At 43.8% G+C, this 22,040-nt stretch overlaps 1 protein-coding gene across 2 annotated transcripts in view; it reads left to right on the top strand.

Moving 5' to 3' along the window:
- Positions 1–22,040, top strand: part of TM7SF2 (transmembrane 7 superfamily member 2) — a 109,230-nt gene that overhangs the window by 22,059 nt on the left and 65,131 nt on the right. For both annotated transcript variants that reach the window (XM_085625461.1, XM_085625462.1), the window contains exons 4-5: positions 8,754–8,808; positions 11,954–12,148. In XM_085625461.1, the coding sequence (XP_085481587.1) occupies positions 8,754–8,808; positions 11,954–12,148 (250 nt within the window). The remainder of the gene's footprint in view (positions 1–8,753; positions 8,809–11,953; positions 12,149–22,040) is intronic.

Consider the following 22,040-nt stretch of genomic DNA (forward strand, 5'->3'; position numbering starts at 1 on the left):
AGAGAGGAATGTGTCTGATGATGAGGTTGAATGGTGTTGCTGGGTTGCTATGGGTGCAAGGCCAGGAGAGCTTGTGTACGAGTGTGACTTCCCTCAGTTTTGTAAGTGCGTGTACAAGTGTGACCTCTTTCTGTCTTGTCAGTGCAGTGTGTGTGTTGGGTGCTTCAGCCTATAAGGGTAAGCGATCAAGGATTTATGTAGCTGTGGGTGTGAGCCATGTTTCCGTGGTGAAATGTGAGTGGCTATCTTGTGTGATGGTGTCAACAATGTCTGGAGCATAGGTCACTAGAAAGTATGCATTGATGGGCACCACTTTGAGTGTCATGTTTATTGGGCTGTGCGCTGGTGAGGGGCAAATAGACAAGGTTGTTGGTGCTGGATGACTCATTTTGTTTATAAGGTATGGGTATGAGAATTGTATGTTTCGTCGTGTATGAGGCACATGGTGCTGATTGCTTACCTGAGAGGCAAGTCTCTAGGTTCATCATGTGAAACAAGAGATTCTCATAACTTTTTCTTTCATTTGCTGTTGATACTCACCCTGAAAAGTAGGGAGGTGTACCAGTGGGAAGGCAAGTCCTAGCTCTTGATTTGCTGGCCGGATGGTGATGTTAGTGTTACAAGGCGCAAGGTAGGATAAGGAGCTCTGGCCTTTTTAAATTACATTTGTGGTGGTAAACGAGTTCTGGCTAAGGAAAGGCTGGAGTGCTGACGAGGCCAATGCAAAAGTCAGCAACGAAAGGCAGGTCGGGGAGTGCTTGCTGGCTCTGGTGATGCCTTTATAAAAATATGATTGTTCGACCTAACGTCCTTGGGGTAGCTTGACTCAGGCCAAAGGGCTTTTACTCCAGAAAGGCATAAAGTTGCTTGCACCACACCCAACTCGTAATCTCACACAACACCACTTAAAAAGGACGCTACACCGCTTTTTGATGAAGTTTAGAAGAAATCTTTATCTCTCCCTCTTCAATATAACCAGTCAGTTACTTTTCATCCAGCACATTTTAGGGCAAAACATTTCATTACATTAGATTTGACAGTAACATTCCCCTGATGTTTCACTTTAGTACAGCAGATTCTTAATCACTCCCTGAGGCTTCCACCCTGCCTTAATACTGGAGTGCCCATTCAAATCCCCTCAGATTGCGCTCCAACGAATATTTATATAATACACGACTTCAGATGTTCACCACAGTCTATCCGGCGCTTGTCTGATAAAAGGTCTCCCTAGCTGCTATACTTTCTAACCCTTATACCGTCATTTTGAATCAGCCCTTTACGTATTGAGATACATATTGAGATCAACAATGTGGTTGGCAGTTGATTAGCCACCTCAAGACAATTTACATACAGGTTCCTTTCTCACCAATGCAGTTCCATTACAGTTAAGCAGCACATACAAATGATCCAGTTGCTAGGCTTTGAGCTGCTATCTCCGGCGCTATACTTGAAACTGTAAATGTATTTACTTCAGTCACACAGGGGGGAAGCTTTACCACAGCGCCTGTATAATTAGCTGGAACCGATATTTCTTCAATACATCAGTACTTTGCTTTAATAGACCCTCCTTTAACCTAGAACGTATACTCTCCAGCACCTTCCCCCTATTCTCACACCCAGCTTACTGCGTGCACCCGGAATCCTCCTCATGCAGCAGTGCTCGCCGGTCGTCCAAGAGGGAGCCTTCCTTAACGGGGTTGAGGATATGTACACCCTCCGACCACCTCCCCCAAGGGCTTCCCCGTGAGGTGATTTCCCCGGTTGGCGCACTCCTGCCGCTTCTTCTCTGATCCGCTTTCTCGGACAGGCGCTCCCTCCGCCGCCGGTAGCAGCGCGGCTTGCGGGGGCGCGGCCTCGACCCTCGGCTGGTAAAAGGGGGCGCTTCTTTAGTCAGGCGCACCCGCAGCCGCCAGTGGCAGCGCGGCTTGCGGGGGCGCGGCCTCGATCCTCGGCTGCTAGAAGGGGGCGGCGCTACAGCGATGGCTCGGCTCACATGACCTGTACGTCGGCTTCAAGGCCAGTCCCGACCCGGGCTTCCTGGCTGCAGCTCTCCCCTCAGCTGACAGGCGCGATGCTTGCGGGCTACGCCGAGGAGTCCCGACACCTTGCCAGACCTCACGGCGCTCTGAAGCCACCACCGGGGATTCTCAGGAAACCCCACAACTCGGAGCTGCGGCGGTGAGGATACTGGGTAGAGATCAGTGGCAGGGGGGGCGGAAATTAAGGGTGCAAGGCTCTCAGTCGAACAGATGAGTAGGCCTGCCAGTCCGTGGAGTATTGGGCACGACCCCTTCCCTTATAACCAGGGAAGGTGGACAGTCGCTAGGGCCGCTGGGGGGTCAAATTCCCAGGCAACACCCAGGATGAGGGCAAAGCAGTCCCAGACGGCGATTCTTCCCCCTGGTTCTACTTCAGGGTTTCTGACTATGCTGAGGGCTCCCCCGATGACGATGACCCCCAGAATCAGTGGCTGTGTACAGGGACCGGTCAGAAGGTTGAGGGTGGTGTCAACTGATGAGGGAAGTCGCGCAGACCCTAGGACCTGTCCAATCCCTATCTAGCGCAGCCACCTCTCCAGTCAGGTGCCTTACTCCTGACTACCTCACAGCCCAACTAAGTCCTAAAATGGCCGCCCGCTCCCACCTCTATTTATCACCTGGGGCCTGACTGGCCAGAGTGGCCCAGAAGGTTCCGGAACCTCTCATGGCAGTCTATGGCCCAGGTGCTGAGGTGACAGTTGGGAACCACCATTTTGTGACACTAACCTCCCTCTTCTAGTTTCCTCATCAAAGCACCTTGCGCCTCTCCCTCAGATAGTAAGAAGAGGGCGCCCAGAGCCTCTACACCAGCACCCAAAAAGTAGTTAGTGGACAGAAAAAAAAAAGAGAAGGAAAAGGGGGAAAGAATAAAATGAGGAGGGAACTGCCAAAGGGCTGACAGGTCTAACAATGATGCATCAGAAAATCAAGCCCTGTATCCTGATTGAGTAGCTTGATAGTGGTGTTGGCACTGGAGACATAAGTTAGGATTACTGTGGGCGTGGAGCAACAGCCTTCCTGGAGTCTGCTCTGACTTTCTAGTTGATATTTGGAATTCTTTCTGCTGCCTCCTTGTCACACACAGTGGAAACCACTTGTAACTAAATTAGTTGTAGTGGATTGTAGTTCCAAGCTGTAGGCATCTGCAAGCAGACGCATGGTAGAGTAGATCTTCCTGAATGATATGCAACACCCAAGAGTGTTTGGTGATGTTACCTAAGCCTGGAGTAACTTGGGGCAAGATGTCCTAAGAATACATTTGGTAAAAGGGGTCACAAATTGCGCACAAACTTTTACAGAATCCATTTTCTTTTTGTGAACCGATCTGTCTACTAATACAGAACCCTTTCACTTAAGGTAAACAGTCAGCATCATATGTTTCATGCACAACAAAACATGGGACTGCTGCATACTCATAATTTTTTTTTTTTTTAACACTCAAAGGGGAAAGGGTTCCTTGAGGACTCTTTCCTGTTGTGAATGGCTCACCACTATATGTTTGTACTCAGTAAAATGTTAATGTTTTGAGACCGATATTGGTTGCAAAGTATGAATAGATCCCATTCTGATTCCGTTTTTGGAAGGGATGCCCTAAACACATCCCTACCAAATACCGAATCGGTATTTGGTTGCAAACCCAAATTTAGATTCGGTTACAAGTTACTGAGTCATAATTTGAGGTTTGTATATACCAAAAGGATTTTTTTTGTGGTTGCAAACGACCCAATTCTGTGAGTCTGACCTTTTACAAACACAAGAATACTTATACATCTGGCCATTATTGGTCTTCCTCCCACAGGGGTGCAGAATGGTGGAGGGGCAGTCTTCAGGTAGATGCGTAGGGGCTGTCTCCGGAGATGCGCAGGGGTGGACGCCTCCTCTTACTCATCTAGCACTGCATTCATGACCTATGATATCTTGAATCTAGATAGAGGTTGGATGTGTCTGGTACCCTTCCTCTCATTAACCCCTCCATCCAATCTGGAAGATGGCTTTTAAAGGCATATGCTTTGACTAAGCCCACGTATTTGAGGGTGTGCAATTCAGTCTTTATGCCGGTAATCACTGCATTCGCCTGTTCTCTGAAAAGTGTTTGTTCAAAAAGGCAAATTAGCTTCTATTGGTATGTCTCTGGCATAAGTCCAGTCAAATGCAGGTAAGAACATCTGCACAGATTGAAACTATGTGCCCGATTTTGATTGCTAATCCTCTTTGTCTGCTGATGGCCTCATTACTTGATATTTAAATAGATGTACCTGCAGATATATCTAGGACTTCCCTCTCGAAAGGTGAAACTTGAGATGGGCCATCCTGTCCAGAGAGATTTGAGATACCACCCTAATAGGATGGTGCAACTTCCAACTCTCATGGACAGTGTACCTTCAACCTAAGCTTTCTAGCTGATGAGATCCATCCTGTTCCTGTCTACATCTGTGGCTTTCAAGAAGAGGTTCCAGATGTGTTTTCACAAACAATTACCCCCCCTGACAAGCAAATGCCGCCATTGATTTCTTTGGAATCACCTGCTTTTAAGATCTGTATCACTTTCCACCAGATATCCATTCTCCATTGGCTTGAATGAGATCACCCTCTTAAACATCTGACTTCACCCTCATGGGAGAGTCAGCAGGTTGACCGCTATGTAACATACCTGGCAGAAATCTATGAGCGTGCCCTTTCTTTTAATCTTACTGCTAAAGTGAACCCTGCTGGACATGGTGCTGGGTTTGGATTCATGTTTTTAACAGTGGCCAGGCTGGAAAGGATGAACTGGGTTTCAGCAGTGTAATAGAGACCTGGGCTCGTAGTACAAATAGGGCCCACTGCTGCAGTTTATGATGTGGTGAACTTTCAACTGGGTTTGCCAGGTCCCAGCTCACCCATTTAAAACAAATGTGTGCAAACGCTGTGCACCCACAAGGCACTTAGGGAATAGAGCCCCTGGTAGGAATCCTCATTTTCAGTACGAAGCCTAGCCATCCTCTGCATCATTTTGTCACATTCTCCTGGCTTTGGCAGAAATAAAGCAGAGCACCACGTACGGCTGATACAAGTAAGTCGGTAGTCCTATGGTAGAGGACGGCTAAAGCTACACACTTGTAGTCTCGGTTCACTATTCCTGTAGACATTGTTTTGCAGTCTGTTTAAATTAGAAGGTAGACAGGAAGAGAGCCAGAGTATGGTGGAGGTGGATGTCTCTGCAGCTGCTTCATGTGTGAGTACAGTGCGGTGCCTACCGCCAATAACATCCATTTGGCTTCAGTAATAAAACCCTCTTATTTTCACCACAGAAACTACTAGAGTCTGCATAGAGATGATCTCTGACAAACAGTGGATTCATAGGAGGGGCTTTATATGTTTTGGGACTATGTTGTATGGCCTTACGTAAGCTGGGGTGAGAAAGGTTTGCATGGCTGGCTCTAGGAAGCCTGGCAGTACAGGCATGTTATTTATTGGTTCTATGGCCATTTCCTAAGTTCCAGTATTGACTGATGTTGAAATATGAGTTGTCCACTGGGAAAGTTGAGCACTTGTACAACTTTTTGGTCACTGTGCAAATGTTGTTATATCATCTGGTAGTGAAGGTCTTGATGGATTGTGTCATTTATCTAGAAGGCACAAAAAGGACTGGTCCAGTCAGCAATGGGTGTAGAAACAAAACGCCCAGTATCGCTATTAACTCCATGTTTAGCAGGTGGAGACACCCAGTGTGTATCTTTTCGTGGGAGGTGGAGTCTCCTTACGTGGAGTACTGCTTGGAAATGTAGACTGTTTGAAGAAACCACATAGGAAATGCAGACACGTTTATGGGTTCTTCTGGGTTGAGTTATAGAAGAACCCTTGTCGGGTGATTTGAATAGAGAGAAGTCGAGTTTTGGGCTTCTGAAGTCTAAAAAAATGTTTTTGTTTAACACACTGGGCCCCAGAACTGGTGTCCTCTAAACAGAGATAGTTTGGAACTTCAAATGGCTCCTCATTATCAGAAGAGCATGTCGGCTATGTGGGATTCAAGTAGGGTGCCTCATTGTTGAACCGCATTTTCTCTGTGAAGAGTACTTACCTGATGACAAAGTCTCCTCGAAGATGATTTCTCACCAAGATAGTAGTGATGCCAAATAGGACCTCAACATCAAAGAAGTTTGTCCTTTTTCTATTAAATAATTTTTTTAATACTCTTTTTATTAACAGAGCTCAAGAGACCATACAGTATAAAAACAATTTCCATTAGTACATCGTGTATCGAACACAGAAGATCAATAGCAGTATGTTCATGATTTAATATAGGAAAATGTTTGACCATTCAGCAACCGTCTATTCACCTACGCCCAGTCCTCTGTACTTTCGCCAGGGCGCCCACAATTTTTCCCATTTTTTTTAACACATCCCCATCTTTTGTACACTGTTTCTTCGGCCCGCTGGCACTAATCAAGATCACGTTTCCTCTCCTCCACCTGCAGAGGTTCAGGTACCCCCCCACTCCCTGGCAATGTTGTGCTTTGCTGTGCCCGCTGCCAAAGCCAACCACATTTCCACATATCTGGACCAGTCAGATTCCCCTCTGATCATTAGTAAAAGCCACTTCGGCTCCAAATGGACAGGCTCTCCCACCACTTCGGACATAGTATCTGTGACTTTCTGCCAGAATCGAACTATCTCGGAACATTGCCATAGAATGACATCCCCTGACGCACAGCGCTGTCGGGATCCTACCCCAAGTGTATAGGTGGGTACAAGGATAATACGTGCGGTGTAGAATCTTGAGCTGCACTAGTCCAAATCTGGAGCTTATTGCGACCTCTCTAGGGCTCTGAATAGCCTCCTGCCACTCCTCGTTGTCTATGCTACCAATATCTTTAACCCAGGCCTCTCGGAGGGTAATCTGGGGGTCTTGTACATTATTTATCAATTTACGGTATATCATGGAGGTTGGTTTCTCAGTGATGGGATCCAGTAGTATCCTATCTTCTAACGGGGAGTAGTCCGGGACTGAGACCCCACTGTGTATGTGCGTGCGCAGAGCATGCAAAAGTCTCCGGTAGGGGTATCTCTGCGACTGGTGCAAGTTATATTCCTTTTGGAGATCATCAAACGTGAGGGGGGAATCCCCTTTCCATACATCCCTCAAATATTCAATACCGATCAATTTCCACCCTTTAAAGCCCGTCAGCGCGGCCACTTCATGCAGCGGATCGCCCATCCACAACGGGGTTCTACCTGTAAGTTTTGCTGCCCAACCCAAGAGTTTATTAGCCTCTCTCCAGCACTGTAGCACCACTTTTGTGTGTTCAGGCCACTCTGATCGTGATCTCCTAGAATATTAGAGGGGCTCACAATTCCCTCCTGGATATGACTGTTTTATCAACTCTATAGGCCGGCTCCTCATCTCCTACATATACCCAGTCGTTTATGACCTGAAGCTGCGAGGCCCAATAGTACAGCCTGATGTCCGGAATAGCCACGCCACCATTGTATACTCCCTTTTGCCGCTTGTGGAGCACGATTCTCGGGGAGCCACCCTCTCATAACAATGTCCGAACTGCCTGCGCTATACGTTTGAAGGTAAAGTTTGTCCTTTTTCAACCTTGTCTCATTCGACAAACTGTCGTCAGCTCAGAGGAACACTGGAGGAATATATATCCTCTGGGGTTTCCTGAGCTGACAACGGTGTGTCACAGATGGTTTCATGGCAGAATACTGAGTTGCAGGTATCTTTTATTTTCTCTTCTCATGTGAATATCATATTGTAATAGGCAGGATGACCAGTCTTGGTTGCAGGTGACTTTCTACGCTGCCCCTTTAGTGTTAAATCGATGTACCACAGCAATGGTTACTGTTGCCTAAGTCCTATTAATCACTCAAGTCTTCCTCTAACACTTTTAACAATTCTTCAACAGTGGTGCCATTTTTAAAAGATAGTCTGAAATGTAATAACTTACTGAAAAACAGCAGAAAAAAGACATGTGGGGGTCGAAAGCAGTATTTTCAGGACTGTCGAATTCATTGTGGTCAAGTGCAAAGTTGTGACTGTCCCAGCACCGATGGCCTTAAAAGGACAGCACTTTTATTATTTTGCCGCTTTTGCTTGTATAATTTTCCTTTTAAAAAAACAGAAAATAAAAACTATTTCTTAAAATATAATCTGATTCTTAATGTCATTTTTAAAAACGACTTGGGATACTGATGGACCTATGGAAATATCTTTGGGTATGATGAAGATTTGATGATGGAGAAATCCCAAGGTGGTCACAGTGTGAGCCCTAAAGTTTGCTAAAATACATTTCTGAAGGGATGGAATGATTGACATTTCCTATTTGTCTGCTTCATCGACGTGATGACTAGACCGATAGGACCAGCTGTCTATGGTCTTCAGTGGGAAAGGTCTGTGAGAATGCGGTGAGTGATGGAATTCCCTAGCAGAACGTCATAGAAGAGAGACGAGCAAGGATTGGGTGATGATTTAAGATTTTTTTTTAAAAAGCAGATATGGCAAAGCGGAGAATAAAAATTAGCACACCGATTATTTACACACCATGTTCCAGTTCATTTTGTGGCTTTTGCTGTATTGTTATTATTATTATTGCTATAATTGTTATTCGTAGTGTTATCATTTTTCTTAAGGAGAATAAATCAAAAGGCCGATATATAACATTCTCAGTCCCTACATGTGTATGATATTGCGAATAAAAAGTGTTTTTTTGTTTTTGTTTTTTGCAGGTGGCACAAGGGCTTGTTCTTCGAGACAGAAGCAGGCTTCATTATCCCATAAATGGTGAGCCTACAGCTGCTTCAATGTCATTTATTTTCTATCTTTGTTTTTAGCATGTCCCAGCCACAGGCTAATTAATGCAGGTTATTTAGGCGCAGGATCATGCTGGGAAGAATACTCCAAAATTAATCTGTTATTTTCATAAAAGGTACACCTATTGTCTCTTCAGCCAAGCTGCGAAAGGCCGACAAAAATGATGGATGCAGTACATATATAAAAACTGTCACTGTGAGCCGCTTGCTGTGGACGAAACCTCTGTGCTCAAAACGCCTCTGAAGAACTTCAGTGACCCAGCTCTCCTGGAAACCTTGCACTGTCGCAGAAATAAAAAATAAAGGAAAAACGTGACTAAATATATCAAAACCCCTTAGTTTATTTCTGGGAACGTCTGTCCTCTGTTATTCCTCAATTTCAGGCTCGCCTGAGACTGGGAGCGCCGTGGCACCAGCTCATCCATCAACCAGGAACAGAGAAGGCCAACTTCATCAACTTGGGCTGAACACTGCCATTCAGTGGGTGGCATCATGGCGCCCAATCTGCATAAGGAAGGGTGCTCACCACAAACAATAGCAGCCCCTTCCATTCCCTAGGGTGCCAGTGCCTTTTGTATCTTAAAAGCAACGTCCTGTGTAAAATCCAATCCCTGCTCCTACCCGACTCCTCTCAATATCATCTCTTGTCACACTGCAATGCAGTTGGGCTGCGATCTTGGATTTGCTAGTCTGTCAATAAAAAATTGAAAAGTGAAGGGATCTGACAGGATGAGGGAATTTCTCTTGGTCCAATGTAAATTTGCAGATCCTCAGGGGACCTGCCAAACAAATCTGTTTGGCTGAAAATATTTGCTCATGTGACCTTTAAGAACATGTAAAGATACTGACGCTTGTGCCATGAATAAACGAGGAATGAGAAAAATGGGAAGAAACTGCATTTTATGATTCTGGGGAGGACGTGGTGGGAATTCCAAAGGGGTCGATACTGCCTCAAATGTAAAGAAAATAAATACATAAAAAGCTCATGTTTTTATTAGAGCATTCACATATGGATAAGCGAATAAATAGAGGGGTTGAAGAATAGCTTCAAATCCTGAATACAGAAAAACCCCCACTGCGTAACATTTTATCAAAGATAGCGCACTGTGGGTATGTGGGCTGGGAGCAGGGCTCAATTGGTGTGGGTGGGACAGGCGCATTGGCATCACCATAGGCTGGTGCCTGTACCCACAGCCCACTGCGCAGAGACAAAGATTGTGTAAGCATGGGTTGGGTAGGAGAGGGATTGGCGCAGCCCCACGCTGCGTTTACTATGCAGGGCACAAGCCGTCTAGGTATGACCAAAGGCACAGCACAGCCGAGTTGGGTGGGGCAGTGTTTGGGTGTAGTGCCTGGTCCAGTCCAGGCCATGTTTCCAGAGACCAGTCGTACACCAGGCCTTGTGCTGGAAAGCTCGCTGCATGATCGAAGGGATGCACAGCTGGTTTAGGCTATAGGCAGACCCTGCTCGCATAATAAGGGAGACTGCAGACAGTATGCACATTTTGTCTTTCAAAGCAACCATAGGTATAATCAACTGTCTTCCCTTATAACCTACCCATATTTCCAACCATAACTCAAGCTCTGTACTGGTACCAGTATGTGCTGTGCATAAGGCTATCCTCTCTCACCAATTGGCACTAATATTGCTTACTGCTGGATTGCTTATCATTTTGGGACTGTATAAGGAATCAACACAAAAAATACAGTATGCCCTCTTAAACTAGCTTAATGAATATGGGGGGGGGAGGGGGTTGAGAAAGTTAGTGGTAGGCTCCACATTGTTCTTTACTTTACCATTCTGTAGGCTTTCTTGATAATTGTGTTCCCTTGTGCATGGTAAAGACTGCATTTTTTGTGTGCTTTTCTAGTATTTTTCAAAGTCTTTGCTGGTTTTCTGATACAAACTTTACTCTATAGTCTAACTTAACAATGTTTATAGCTCGCATCAGTAAATAATTGTGCGACTGTCTCAGTATATGGAGGCATTAAAAATCTGACCTTTGACCATTTGGAGAAAGAGTTAATTATCATTATGTATGGCAATACTCTAATGTTATCGAAGAACTTGAAATCAAAGGATATCTATACCATTCTTCCTCCAGCGACACAGGTTTTTTTTCCCTCTTTTGCTCTTGGGGAATATCTGATGCGAAAAAATAAGTGTCAGTCCCCAAAAATAAGTGCCGTGGCCCCCACCCGTAACCACTGGCTCAAATTAAGCATTGGGTCTACCAACCAACTTTTAACTTTGAACACTCCTCATTGAAACTACACACTCGGTAGACCATTTTGGTGACACTAACGTTCATCTGACTTTCTCCTTCCAAATAGCTCTCACGCCATGCGATCCATGTCTGACAAAGTCTATCGCTATTTGTAAGATTTTAGCTTCTACTAAACCTGCTTTCCATGGTCCTTTGTCACACAGTCCCTATTATCCATGCCACCCTTGAGACAAATGTGTTCATGTCCTCATCCAGATGGTTTTCTTAATGTCCTCACGTTCTGAAAAAGGCTATTTTGATAGGCAATGCACCTGTGTATTCATAGATCCTGTGCTATGCTCGGCTAGAAAATTGCCTCGTAGCAGTTCTTTGCTTAGACTGACTAGCCTTGCAGAGGATTTGGCTGAATGCATTTTTGACTCTTCCACCCCCATATCAGTGGTATTTGATCAGTCCTAAGCATACGTTTGGACCCCAAAACATAGATCTTTTACCTTTTTGCTCCTTCCCCCAACCCTATTCCATTAATCACAACACAGCGCTAGGATGTGTCCAGAACAACAGATGAATGTACCACTCGAAAACTATTTCTCATTGAGCAATGTAGGCAACTGCTTCCCTAGTTCTACAAGGTTCGTCTTGGTACCAACTTTAAAAATTAAGCATTTTTTTACAAATGTAGCTGACATCCCTGTCAACCTCTCCCCTCCACGATCTTCATACAAGCTGTCCAGAAGGAACACTTCAGTTGCCCTTTAATGCTTCCTAAAATGGGGGTGAGAGAAAAGGGTAGACTGAGAAAGCAGTGCAACAGGAATTAATAAATACAGTAATTTATCATGGCAGTCCAGGCGTTTGGTGTTATTATTTTTATCCTATCCTTTTCAGCATTCCATGCCTTCGTTCTGACTGCGCTGGCTGTTTGTGTGTCCGTGGCCTGCGGCGTTCGACTCAGCTACATACACGATCATTTCCTACAGTTCGCAGTCTCAGCAGCCATCTTGTCTCTGGTCCTCAGCTTCTTCCTATATTACAAGTCCCTCTGTGCAGCAGAATCCGAGCTGGCACCAGGTGGAAACTCAGGTGAGAATTGTCACAGATCCCAAACACAATGTCGTAATTAGAAATCCGTTTACAAATTTTGTTTTCTTTTTATATAAGGCTGTATAGAAGCAAGGACAGTGTTTGGACTGTAGTAGATACATGGCACACATGTTTAGATGCAATGGCGGCCCATCCTGCCCCGCCCTCCTCTTTCAAGAGCATAGTGAGTGTCTGTCAGTTTGGGAAAGGGTCAGAATGATAGATGCCAAGCATGCTGCGGTCAGCCATCCAGGCTCTTCTCATGTGCTAATTTACACAGGTATCACGCAGCTTCAGTTTTCTGAACTGAAGATCTCTCTGCCTGGAGGACAGTGACATCATCAGCCTGGCAAGGTCTTGTGAGGATTGTTCATCCTGATGACGAGGAGGAACGTCACAGATAGAGGCAACTTGGGGAGCTTTAGGTTTCACTACAATGAAGGGGGAGCTACAGAGGCAAATGAACAAAGGGCAAACTCTACTCAAAACAATTAACTTGAACAAAGCATTTAGTACGGACAACACACTGTATTCTTTGTCCAAGGGATCCCCCAATCATCCATTCTGAGAGGGATTTGTTCTAGTACCCATCTGGAAACATCCATGTGGTGTGTGTTATTCATTTAAAACAGGCCTAGTGCCCAGGTATCGCCATCGTGCAACTATGTGGGAAAAATATAGGAAGTGCATCACATAAGCAGCCAACCCAGAGCTAATTGGCTGGTACTCAACAATTTGCTCACTTTGTCATCATCTGCAACTTTCCTAAATAGGCGAAGGAACCAACACCCAAATAAGGTCAGAAGGATGTGTTTGTGTCCTTATACACTATTGTGTATGGCACACATCTTAAAAACCTCCCAGGTCCTCTTACGCGAAGGGGAGAGTTTTTACTCACAAGAAAAGAGATTAAAAATGAGTTATGTGTGGCATTTAGCATCCGTCTTTAATTTTTTTATGTCCACGCTCACAGTTAAGAACAAACTACCACATTTAGACCATTTTAAAAAGAACGGCCAACACATGTTCAAATGAGATACCACTGACGTATTGTGATCAAATTTGCTAGTTCTAGTAATCAAATAAGCTGCTGTGTACTAATAGATTTCATGGGTAATGTACAACAGTAGGTAAATCAGTCAAAGCAGCATTTCTGCAATGCATCTAAAAACAAAGGGGGTTCTTGGTAGTGGTTCTGAAATCAGTGGTGCCTAATAATGGATGGCCTTTCCTTAACAAAAAGAGTTGTAAGAAACATGATTTTGAGCTTCTTTTTATGAGTAACTTGGGAAAAGAGATTTGAATTAAAAACTACTAAACCTTGAGACTTCACAGTAGAGTATTGGGTCAATGCCCAGCGGAAAACAATAATTAAGCCTGTGGATGTCTTGGGAGTAGTTGTGAACAAAATGTATTCAGTGCTTGAGGAGCTAAGCTTCAAAAAGTGGAGAGACTTTCAATTAATGACTGTGCCAGGTGTATGTGGTAAATGATGAAAATCCATGCAGGTGATGCCGAAAGATACCCATATGGGTGGATTACATACTGGAACCAGCAACTACTTCTCCCAATAGCTTCATGTAGATGTTAAACAACAATCCCACATAGACGAATTGTCTGGCCGTCCACCTTACATTAGGTGAGGCTTGAACCTGGGGCATTCACAGGTCAAATTAAAGTACTTCAGGTTTGTAATTTTTAAACCAAACCTGGACAACCAAACCCATGCACACAAAAAAAAAAGAACGAAAGAAGCTTTCCTATAGTCAACAAATAAAAGGCTATTGAGAGATCATGGAGGAGCAGAAATTCACCTTCCAGCATAAACATTCCAACGTCCACTAGTGTAAGGATACCAGATTGTCTAAAAAAGAGGGAGATAACATAATTCTGAGAAAAGGGACAGGGTAGCACAGTAGAAAAAAACAAAGGTCCCTAATCAAAAATAAAAGTTTTGGGCAACAGGCTCTATATATACGAGCTTGCCTCAGTATGGATCATGTGCTGAAATGAACCAATACAGTGCAGTAGGACTATACATCCAGTATCATTAAACACATCAGTATGCAGTAAATATATCACTAAGTTACATTGGGGAATTAACCAGTATATAAATATTCAATTTATTTTATAAAAACATAAAAAAATACATAGTTCAAAACATCCCGTCATCCGAGAAGTTACAATGTTTATAGACTTCTATAATTGCACTTTAAAATAAAAAACAAGAAAACAGTCGATGTGGCGTTTCAGTGAGACGTAACTTTTTCACCTTCTTCAGGACAAAGTTTTAATAAAAAAGGTCTAAATATCAGAAAACGTTTTATTAAGACACAGATTTTATACCTTAAAAGCAACTGACAAGAAATATGCCAAACTTCTACATTGTTGCACTGTATTACATCAAATGCACACTAAAGTCATATGGGTTTAACCCCTGATTTAAGTCAGTAGTATAATACAAAAAAAATCAGCTCTAAAATGAAAGAATGACACCAACACATGATCCATACAGTAAAGGGGGTAGAAACCTATTCCCACCTATTCTGAATTCTTAGAGATCAAGGCTTTTTGTAGATTTAAGTCACTTGATTATAGTGGAAGGCTGAAGCTCATCCTCCAGATATTACACAAGAAAAGGATAACCTAAGATAGATAAAAGGTGATTTGTAAGTGAAAGTATGTCAAGATTGACCTACTTTATCCCTATACCAATGAGAACTATGACATACCTTTAAATGAGTACATAGTCCTTTGAGTTCGTTCGTTAGAGCCACCAGAAATATGAATAAAAATTCAAAGTTGCTTAACAAATTGTTAGCCTAAATATTAATGAGAGAAAAAAATCAATCAATCAACTTATTCTGATGGTGTAGATTATACCCAAATGATTTCTTACATAAGGAATTATTTCGCTTACCGATTGGAAACTGAACTGTACGTAGCCAATAGAATGCACCGTGAGTTTCAGCATTACTTTTGCGGTATCAGCGTTTTCAACATTGACAATATAATGATTTTATTTAAAAAAAGAGCGTGTAATTGTATTTTTTGAAAATCCGTGTAAAAACATTTTTTACTATTTTAATAGAACTAGGCATTCAATTATCTTATCCAGTTGCTTGAGATTGGTGCTGGGGCATTTAAAATAAAATCTGCAATATCAAAAGGGCCATAGTATTAACCAATGGTTATCGGTTACATTTAAAAAGACATGGCTGATATGTACATTAGTTACAGCTGCCCAATATGAAGAGTGCTGTCCCTCTAATAGTTTTATACCCTGTATGTGAAGCAGGTAACACATTTTGTTATCTTTATTTATCTCGAACTCGCCATATTTGGGGATGTGTCTTTCATAATCCAATTCCCTCAGTACAGAAGGGCGTATTATGCTTCCTGTCTAAATTTCACAGGTCCTGGCAGTTTAGTTTATTCATTTGTCGGAAAACGTTCCTCAAAGTAGATATATGAGTAGTGATCAATTAAGGTCCCGACTTTAACCGCTATGTGGGTCCGATCATGCTCTTGTCACTTAGCAAGTAAACAAAACAAATCGCTCCATATGATAGATAAAGGATTGTGTCGTATTAAATATTACAGGAATCAACACAATACTATTCAAACATATGGAAAGGGTAAAAAAAAAAAAGTTTGGAGAAAACCCTATATTTGTCTACTTTATGGATTTAAGTCCACTCTTGTCATTGGGAGGGTGAAACGAGGAAAAGTTGCATGTTACAAGTGGTAATGTACCATCTTTTCAGAGATCGGCACTGCATTGTTACAAAGTATACTAACTTTAACTATCTATATGGGGTAAGTCTTACGATCTAAATATAAACTAGCCTCTCACTCCGTTCTAAACGTTCGAGCAGTTCAGTAGTACAAATCTTGCGTGCCATCTACTCACCAGATAGAAAACAAACGGCCTCCCTGCTCTAATGAACTTCTTCCGGGTCAGGATACACGTCATCCTTGACCCAGTATCCTTTTTAGGTCTCGCCTGGCGTAAGGCTGCGCAGACATGCGCAGTCTCGCTGGGGAGATGTAATGAGTTGAGGAGATTTCTCTAGTGGGCTTTAAACCCCGCCCCTCTTTTCCATTGGCTGGCATCACCGTTTATGCTAAACGGTGGCCAGCCATTGTAAAAGAGCGTCTAGTGATGTGCACTTTTCTCTTTTAGAGCCGTCCCAGTTGGACTGGCTGCCCCGACTTACTGCTGGCGTAAAAGTTTTTTTTATCTTTATGGGGCCAAACACATGGCCCCATAAAGTTAAGAAACCAGTCGGGCGAGCCAGTCCAACTGGGACGGCTCTAAAAGAGAAAAAAGCGGGAGGCGTTGTTGGCGTTGCTTGTGCGCCATCTCTTCTACCTGTTTGAATCCCTCATCGTGTCTGCATTTATTTCGGTTGCTTGCGCTGCTGAGTCGTGAATTTATTCGAGTCGCATTTCTAAGCTCCTGTTGCGCTCCGCTGCTGGCCCCTGTTGATTAGCAAATGCTGTTTTAGAGTTTACCATGGCTCACCCAGCCCTCCCCCTGGTTTCACGTGTTAGAAAGAGCGACACTGCGTACCGTTGCTCTAGGCACTCTACATAACCGATGTCGCCCTTGCTTAATTTATAGCACCACATTTGCTCCCATCGGAAATATCGAAACGTTAACTTGCCATGGCTGAATTCGAACTTGTGACTTTGAGGTTCCTGCATTTGTCACCGGCGGTATGTTTAATTTTCAATTTATGCAACCTCTGTTTTTGGCGTTGCTTGTGCGCCATCTCTTCAACCTGTTTGAAACCCTCATCGTGTCTGCATTTATTTCGGTTCCTTGCACTGCTGAGGTGTGTATTTTTTTCGAGTCACATTTCTAAGCTCCTGTTGCGCTCCGCTGCTTGCCCCTGTTGATTAGCAAATGCTGTTTTAGAGTTTACCGTGGCTCACCCAGCCCTCCCCCTGGTTTCACGTGTTAGAAAGAGTGACACCTGACATGCATGTAATATCAATGCAGATCTTTTTATGTAGCGCTGCGTACCGATGCTCTAGGCACTCTACATAACCAATGTCGCCCTTGCTTAATTTATAGCACCACATTTGCTCCCATCCGAAATATCGAAACGCTAACTTGCCGCGGCTGAATTCGAACTTGTGACTTTGAGGTTCCTGCATTTGTCACCGGCGGTATGTTTAAATTTCAAATTATGCAACCTCTGCTTTAATGATTGGAATAGGGAATTTAAAATGTCTTCATTCTACTCACAAGGGCTTCGCAAGTTCGCCCCCAAGAGTCTTGATTTCGTCGAATTGAGTGACTTTGCCGTCGCAATATTTGTTTTTTCACACTCCACATGGATGGACACTGGGCATGCGCGGCTGCACCACATGCCCAGCTGACGGAAACAGTCTTTTAGAAGGCTTGATAATAGTCGATGTTTCACTGACAAAAAGACGTAGCTGGGGAGATTCTCAAGTGCGAGTCAATAATATGATACGCATAAACCATGCTGAGCTCCAGGACACAACACTCTCACCCAATTAGTGAGAATGTGCTCCAGTGACTTATCGTACCAGCTAGTGCTCCGACAACGTGAGATTCATTGGGTTTGGTTAAACTCTTTACTGCCAGGGCTTTCCCACGGGGGCTAAGCCCTTTTTTGGATGTTTGAAAGTTAGGAGTAGCTCACGTTTATACCTTCATAACCTTTTCCCCCCACAGAAGGTATCCACACCAAATTTGAGTCCTTCTTTAGGTCTGGCTTGACAGCGCAGCTGTCGTGTAATCAATCTAAACAAGCATTGGCATAGGCAATAGGTCTCGCTTTTGGGACCTTATAAGTGTTTAGCCATGCAACAGTTGCATAACTAAATGGTAATGGTAAAAGTATTTCTAAAGCGCTATCATTCATCCCAAAGGATATCATGGCGCTAAGATTAAACAATGTACAGAGAGCTGACATAGGTCGGTGATGGTTTTAATGAGTGTTAGGGAACAACATAGTTTTGAGTTTTTTTCTAAAGGTAAGGTAGCCGTCAGTAAGTCTTAAATCTATTGATAGATTGTTCCATAAGTTTGCAGCTAAATATGAGAAGACACGGCCTCCCATCCTAGCCTTCTATATACGGGCGGTTACCGCTCTTGCGGTGAATTGAGATCTAAGATTTCTATTTGGTACATAGAAATTGATTCTATTTTTTAGGATAGTCGGGCCAGTATCATGCAGTACTCTGTGAGTGATGCACAGCATTTTGAAAGAGGCTCTTTCTCTCATTGGCAGCCAGTGTAAGGCTCTCAAGCAGCTTGCAGTGGAGTCATATTTTCTTTTGTTACATACGGCTTTTGCTGCCGCATTCTGAACAAGCTGTAAGTTTGAAAATAGGTAATCCGCCATGCCGACGAATAGGGAATTCCCGTAATCAAGTCTACTAATTAATAGTGACTGGACTAGGATCTTTCTGCATTCCAGGGGAATCCAGGGAAACACTCTTCGTAGCATTTTCAGTAGCGCGAAGCCTTTACCACAAATGGTAGTTACGTGGTTTTTCATTGACAATGCATTGTCAATGTAGACTCCCAGATTCCTCGCCGTCTGAGTTGGTTTGGGGGGGTGTACCAAGACTGTTAGGCCACCAAGTGTCATCCCAAAGCTGTTGGGAACCGCCGAACAATAGAATCTCCGATTTGTCGGCATTTAATTTCAGGCAATGATTATGCATCCAACTAGATAGTTCAGTGAGGCAGTTGAGCAGTCTGTTTTTGGAGCCTTCTTCACCATTTAAGGCAATCATTAGTTGCGTATCATCTGCATATGAGCAGATGTTGACGCCCCACTTCTTCCCAATGGTGGCTAACGATGAAACATAAACATTAAATAGTGTTGGGCTTAATGATGCCCCCTGTGGTACACCATACTTGATCTTTCGAGGAGTGGAGGTATAGCTGCCTAGTCGAACAGATTGCGATCTGTCGAATAGAAAAGAGTTCAACCAAGTCAGGGCTTTTCCCTGTATTCCTTTTGCAGCTAACATTCTTGATAAAAGGTTATGGGATACGGTATCAAAAGCCGTTGATAAGTCTAACAATATCAGGGCCACCGTTTTACCCACATCAACCTGGTTTTTGATGTCATCCAGTACTGCCAGAAGAGTTGTCTCGGTACTGTTGTTAGACCTAAAGCCCGTCTGCGAAACATCGAGCAAGTTATTAGTTTCCCAAAAATTTGACAGTTGTTTGTTCACCAATCTCTCCAACACCTTTGAGAGGTATGGCAACTGCGAGATGGGCCGGTAGTTGGCTGGATTGTTTATGTCCGCACCTGCTTTTTTTAATAAGGGAGTCACTACTGCTGTTTTCCAGATGATTGGAAATTCCGCTTGGTCTAGAGACTGATTTAATACTTGCGTCACTACTGGACCAATTATAGGGATTAATTGTAGGAAAATGTGGTGTGGGCATGGGTCCAGTGGAGAGCCCGATTTAATTTCAGACATGACTTTGGTTACTTCTTCCTCTGAAAAAGGGCCAAAGACAGGACAGCTGGCCAATGAACAAGGCTCTGCATCAATATGATGCTCTGTCATTTTCTGGTCATTACTGGAGAAGGATGAATAAATTTTATCGAAGAAAAAATTGCTGATTTTATTGCATCCCTCCTGTGAAGGTGACAGGTTTGTTGTGAGGCTAGTGGGATTGCAGAGTGCTCTAACAATTTTACAAAGTTCTTTAGAGGAATGTTTATGTTCAAATATTTGCTGTGAGAAGTAGTCTTTTTTTGCTTTCCGTATGGCTGCATTATAAGCTTTCAATTCCTGTTTATAAATGGATCTGTCATTCAAGGTTTTACTTAACCTCCATTTATGTTCCAACATAGCGCATTTTCTTTTAAGAATTTTAAGATCTGGGCCATACCACTTTTCCGACACCGTTCGCCTGGAATTAGTTTTAGTAGCGTTCCTTGAGCAGTGTTCAAGTGCATCCCCAATACTTTTTTGTAGACAGTAAATTTCTTGTTCAGTAGAGGAGCCTAGATTAGTATTAGAATGAAAGTGCTGTTGGAATTTCTCCAATGAGAATTTTTTCCAATTACAGGCTATAGCTGGGGTCTGTATCGTTGGTCTCGTATTTTTTATAGGTAGGCTGATGTTGAAGTCTATCCTGAAATGATCGGTCCATGTAAGAGGCACAATGTTATTAATGATTGTGGTCTCAATGTTCGTAAATATCAGGTCCAACCTGTGTCCCGCTCTGTGTGTATCCTGGTTGACTATTTGTGTTAGTTGCAGGATTCCCATGTTGTCTGCAAGATGCTTAGTAAGTGAGTTAGTATGTAACTCAAAATGTACATTGAAGTCTCCTAATACTAAGATGTTTTTATGTTTTAGACAAGCAGGAAATATCTGAGAGAGAAGCTGCGTACTAAATTCTACTGTGCTTCCTGGAGGGTTATAGATAATAGCTCCTCCCATCAGTAGATAAGTGCCTAAAAAGACTGAGTAAATCATTACTTCATGTTTGCTATCCTGTGTAGGCACTTCTTGGGTACAAGTGAACTTATCTTTAAATAGCAAGGCTACCCCTCCACCCTTCTTTTTGGGTCTATTGAGGTTTAAGATTTTGTAACCTATGGGGAGCGCCGTTGCAATGTCAGGAGCACTGTGAGTGTCAATCCAAGTCTCCGTAAGGAACACTAAATCCAGTTGTATTTGATATAGAGTGTCCCAAAGTTCAAAAGAGTGTTTAGGGAGAGATCTTGTATTCAGATAGATACAGGATATTTCAAGGTTAGAAGAATTTCTTGAAATCAGGTCGTCTTTAGGTTTATTGTCCCATCTACATCTCCGGCAACCAAATGGGCCCATGATATTAGTGGGCTCCACTTTGGCACATTGAGAGTGGCCCTGTAGGGGTTTAGTATTAAGTAACATAAGATTATCTTTAGAGTAAGTCAATCGCAGTGTATCTGACCTGTCACTAGTCTGTGAAGCAGAGTTTGTAGCCCCTAGACCCGTACAGGCACGGACGGGCGCAGACGGGCTTGTCTTTGGCGCGTCTTCGACGCGCCGTCGACGCGCCCGCTGCGCTCGTCCGCTGCGCTTCCTGTAGGGGGGATTCATTTGTAGCCGTATAGGTGGGAGTGGCCGAGCACTGTGCCGCTCGCCTACTCCTCACCAAAGATGGTGGCTTCCGTTCTAGTCCCTGGCGACGCCTAGTCGGCTGCGATGGGGCGGGCAGGGTTCGTGGGGCGGGAAGAGGAGGAGCAGAGTTCAATGCCCAGGTGAGCGTTCGCCAAGTAAACAAATACACATTTACGCTTCTAAAATTGGGTTTTTCCAAAGCAATTCACATACAATACAAAGTAACACTTTTTAAAAGTAAATCTTTTAAAAGCTGTTTAAGATTATTAAAGTTTGTTGTCTCACTCAAGCAGCAGTCCCGGCTTCCGCCTCAGGACCTCAACAATCACGTGCACACTGTCAATCCATAAATACTTATAAGGTCCCAAAAGCGAGACCTATTGGCTATGCCAATGCTTGTGTCTTTAGTTACCACACCCAGTGAACGGTTTTTAAGTCCATTATATCCGTCACTATTGCTACAGCTTAGGTCGTCTTTCCTTGTGGCTAGGACCTTTTCTAGTCTTTCCTCTCTCTCTATGCCGCACAGAGCTTGTCTTCCGTCTATGTCGCGCTTAGTTTGTCTTTCTTCTCTGTCAATGCCCAGGCGGGGTCTGTAGCGGCGTAGCGCAAGATGGCGGCTCCCATAGGCATCCCGGCTGAGGGGAGGGGCATGGGGAGGAGCCCAGTGAGGTCCCAACCTGGTGGAAGCGAGGGATCCGAGAGGTTGCGTGCCGTGCATGAGCACAGGGAATACGGGCTGGAATAAGCGAAGGGGGGTGGG

This window comes from Triturus cristatus, chromosome 9 (genome assembly GCF_964204655.1).
Source record: "Triturus cristatus chromosome 9, aTriCri1.1, whole genome shotgun sequence".
Classification (NCBI taxonomy): Eukaryota; Metazoa; Chordata; class Amphibia; order Caudata; family Salamandridae; genus Triturus; species Triturus cristatus.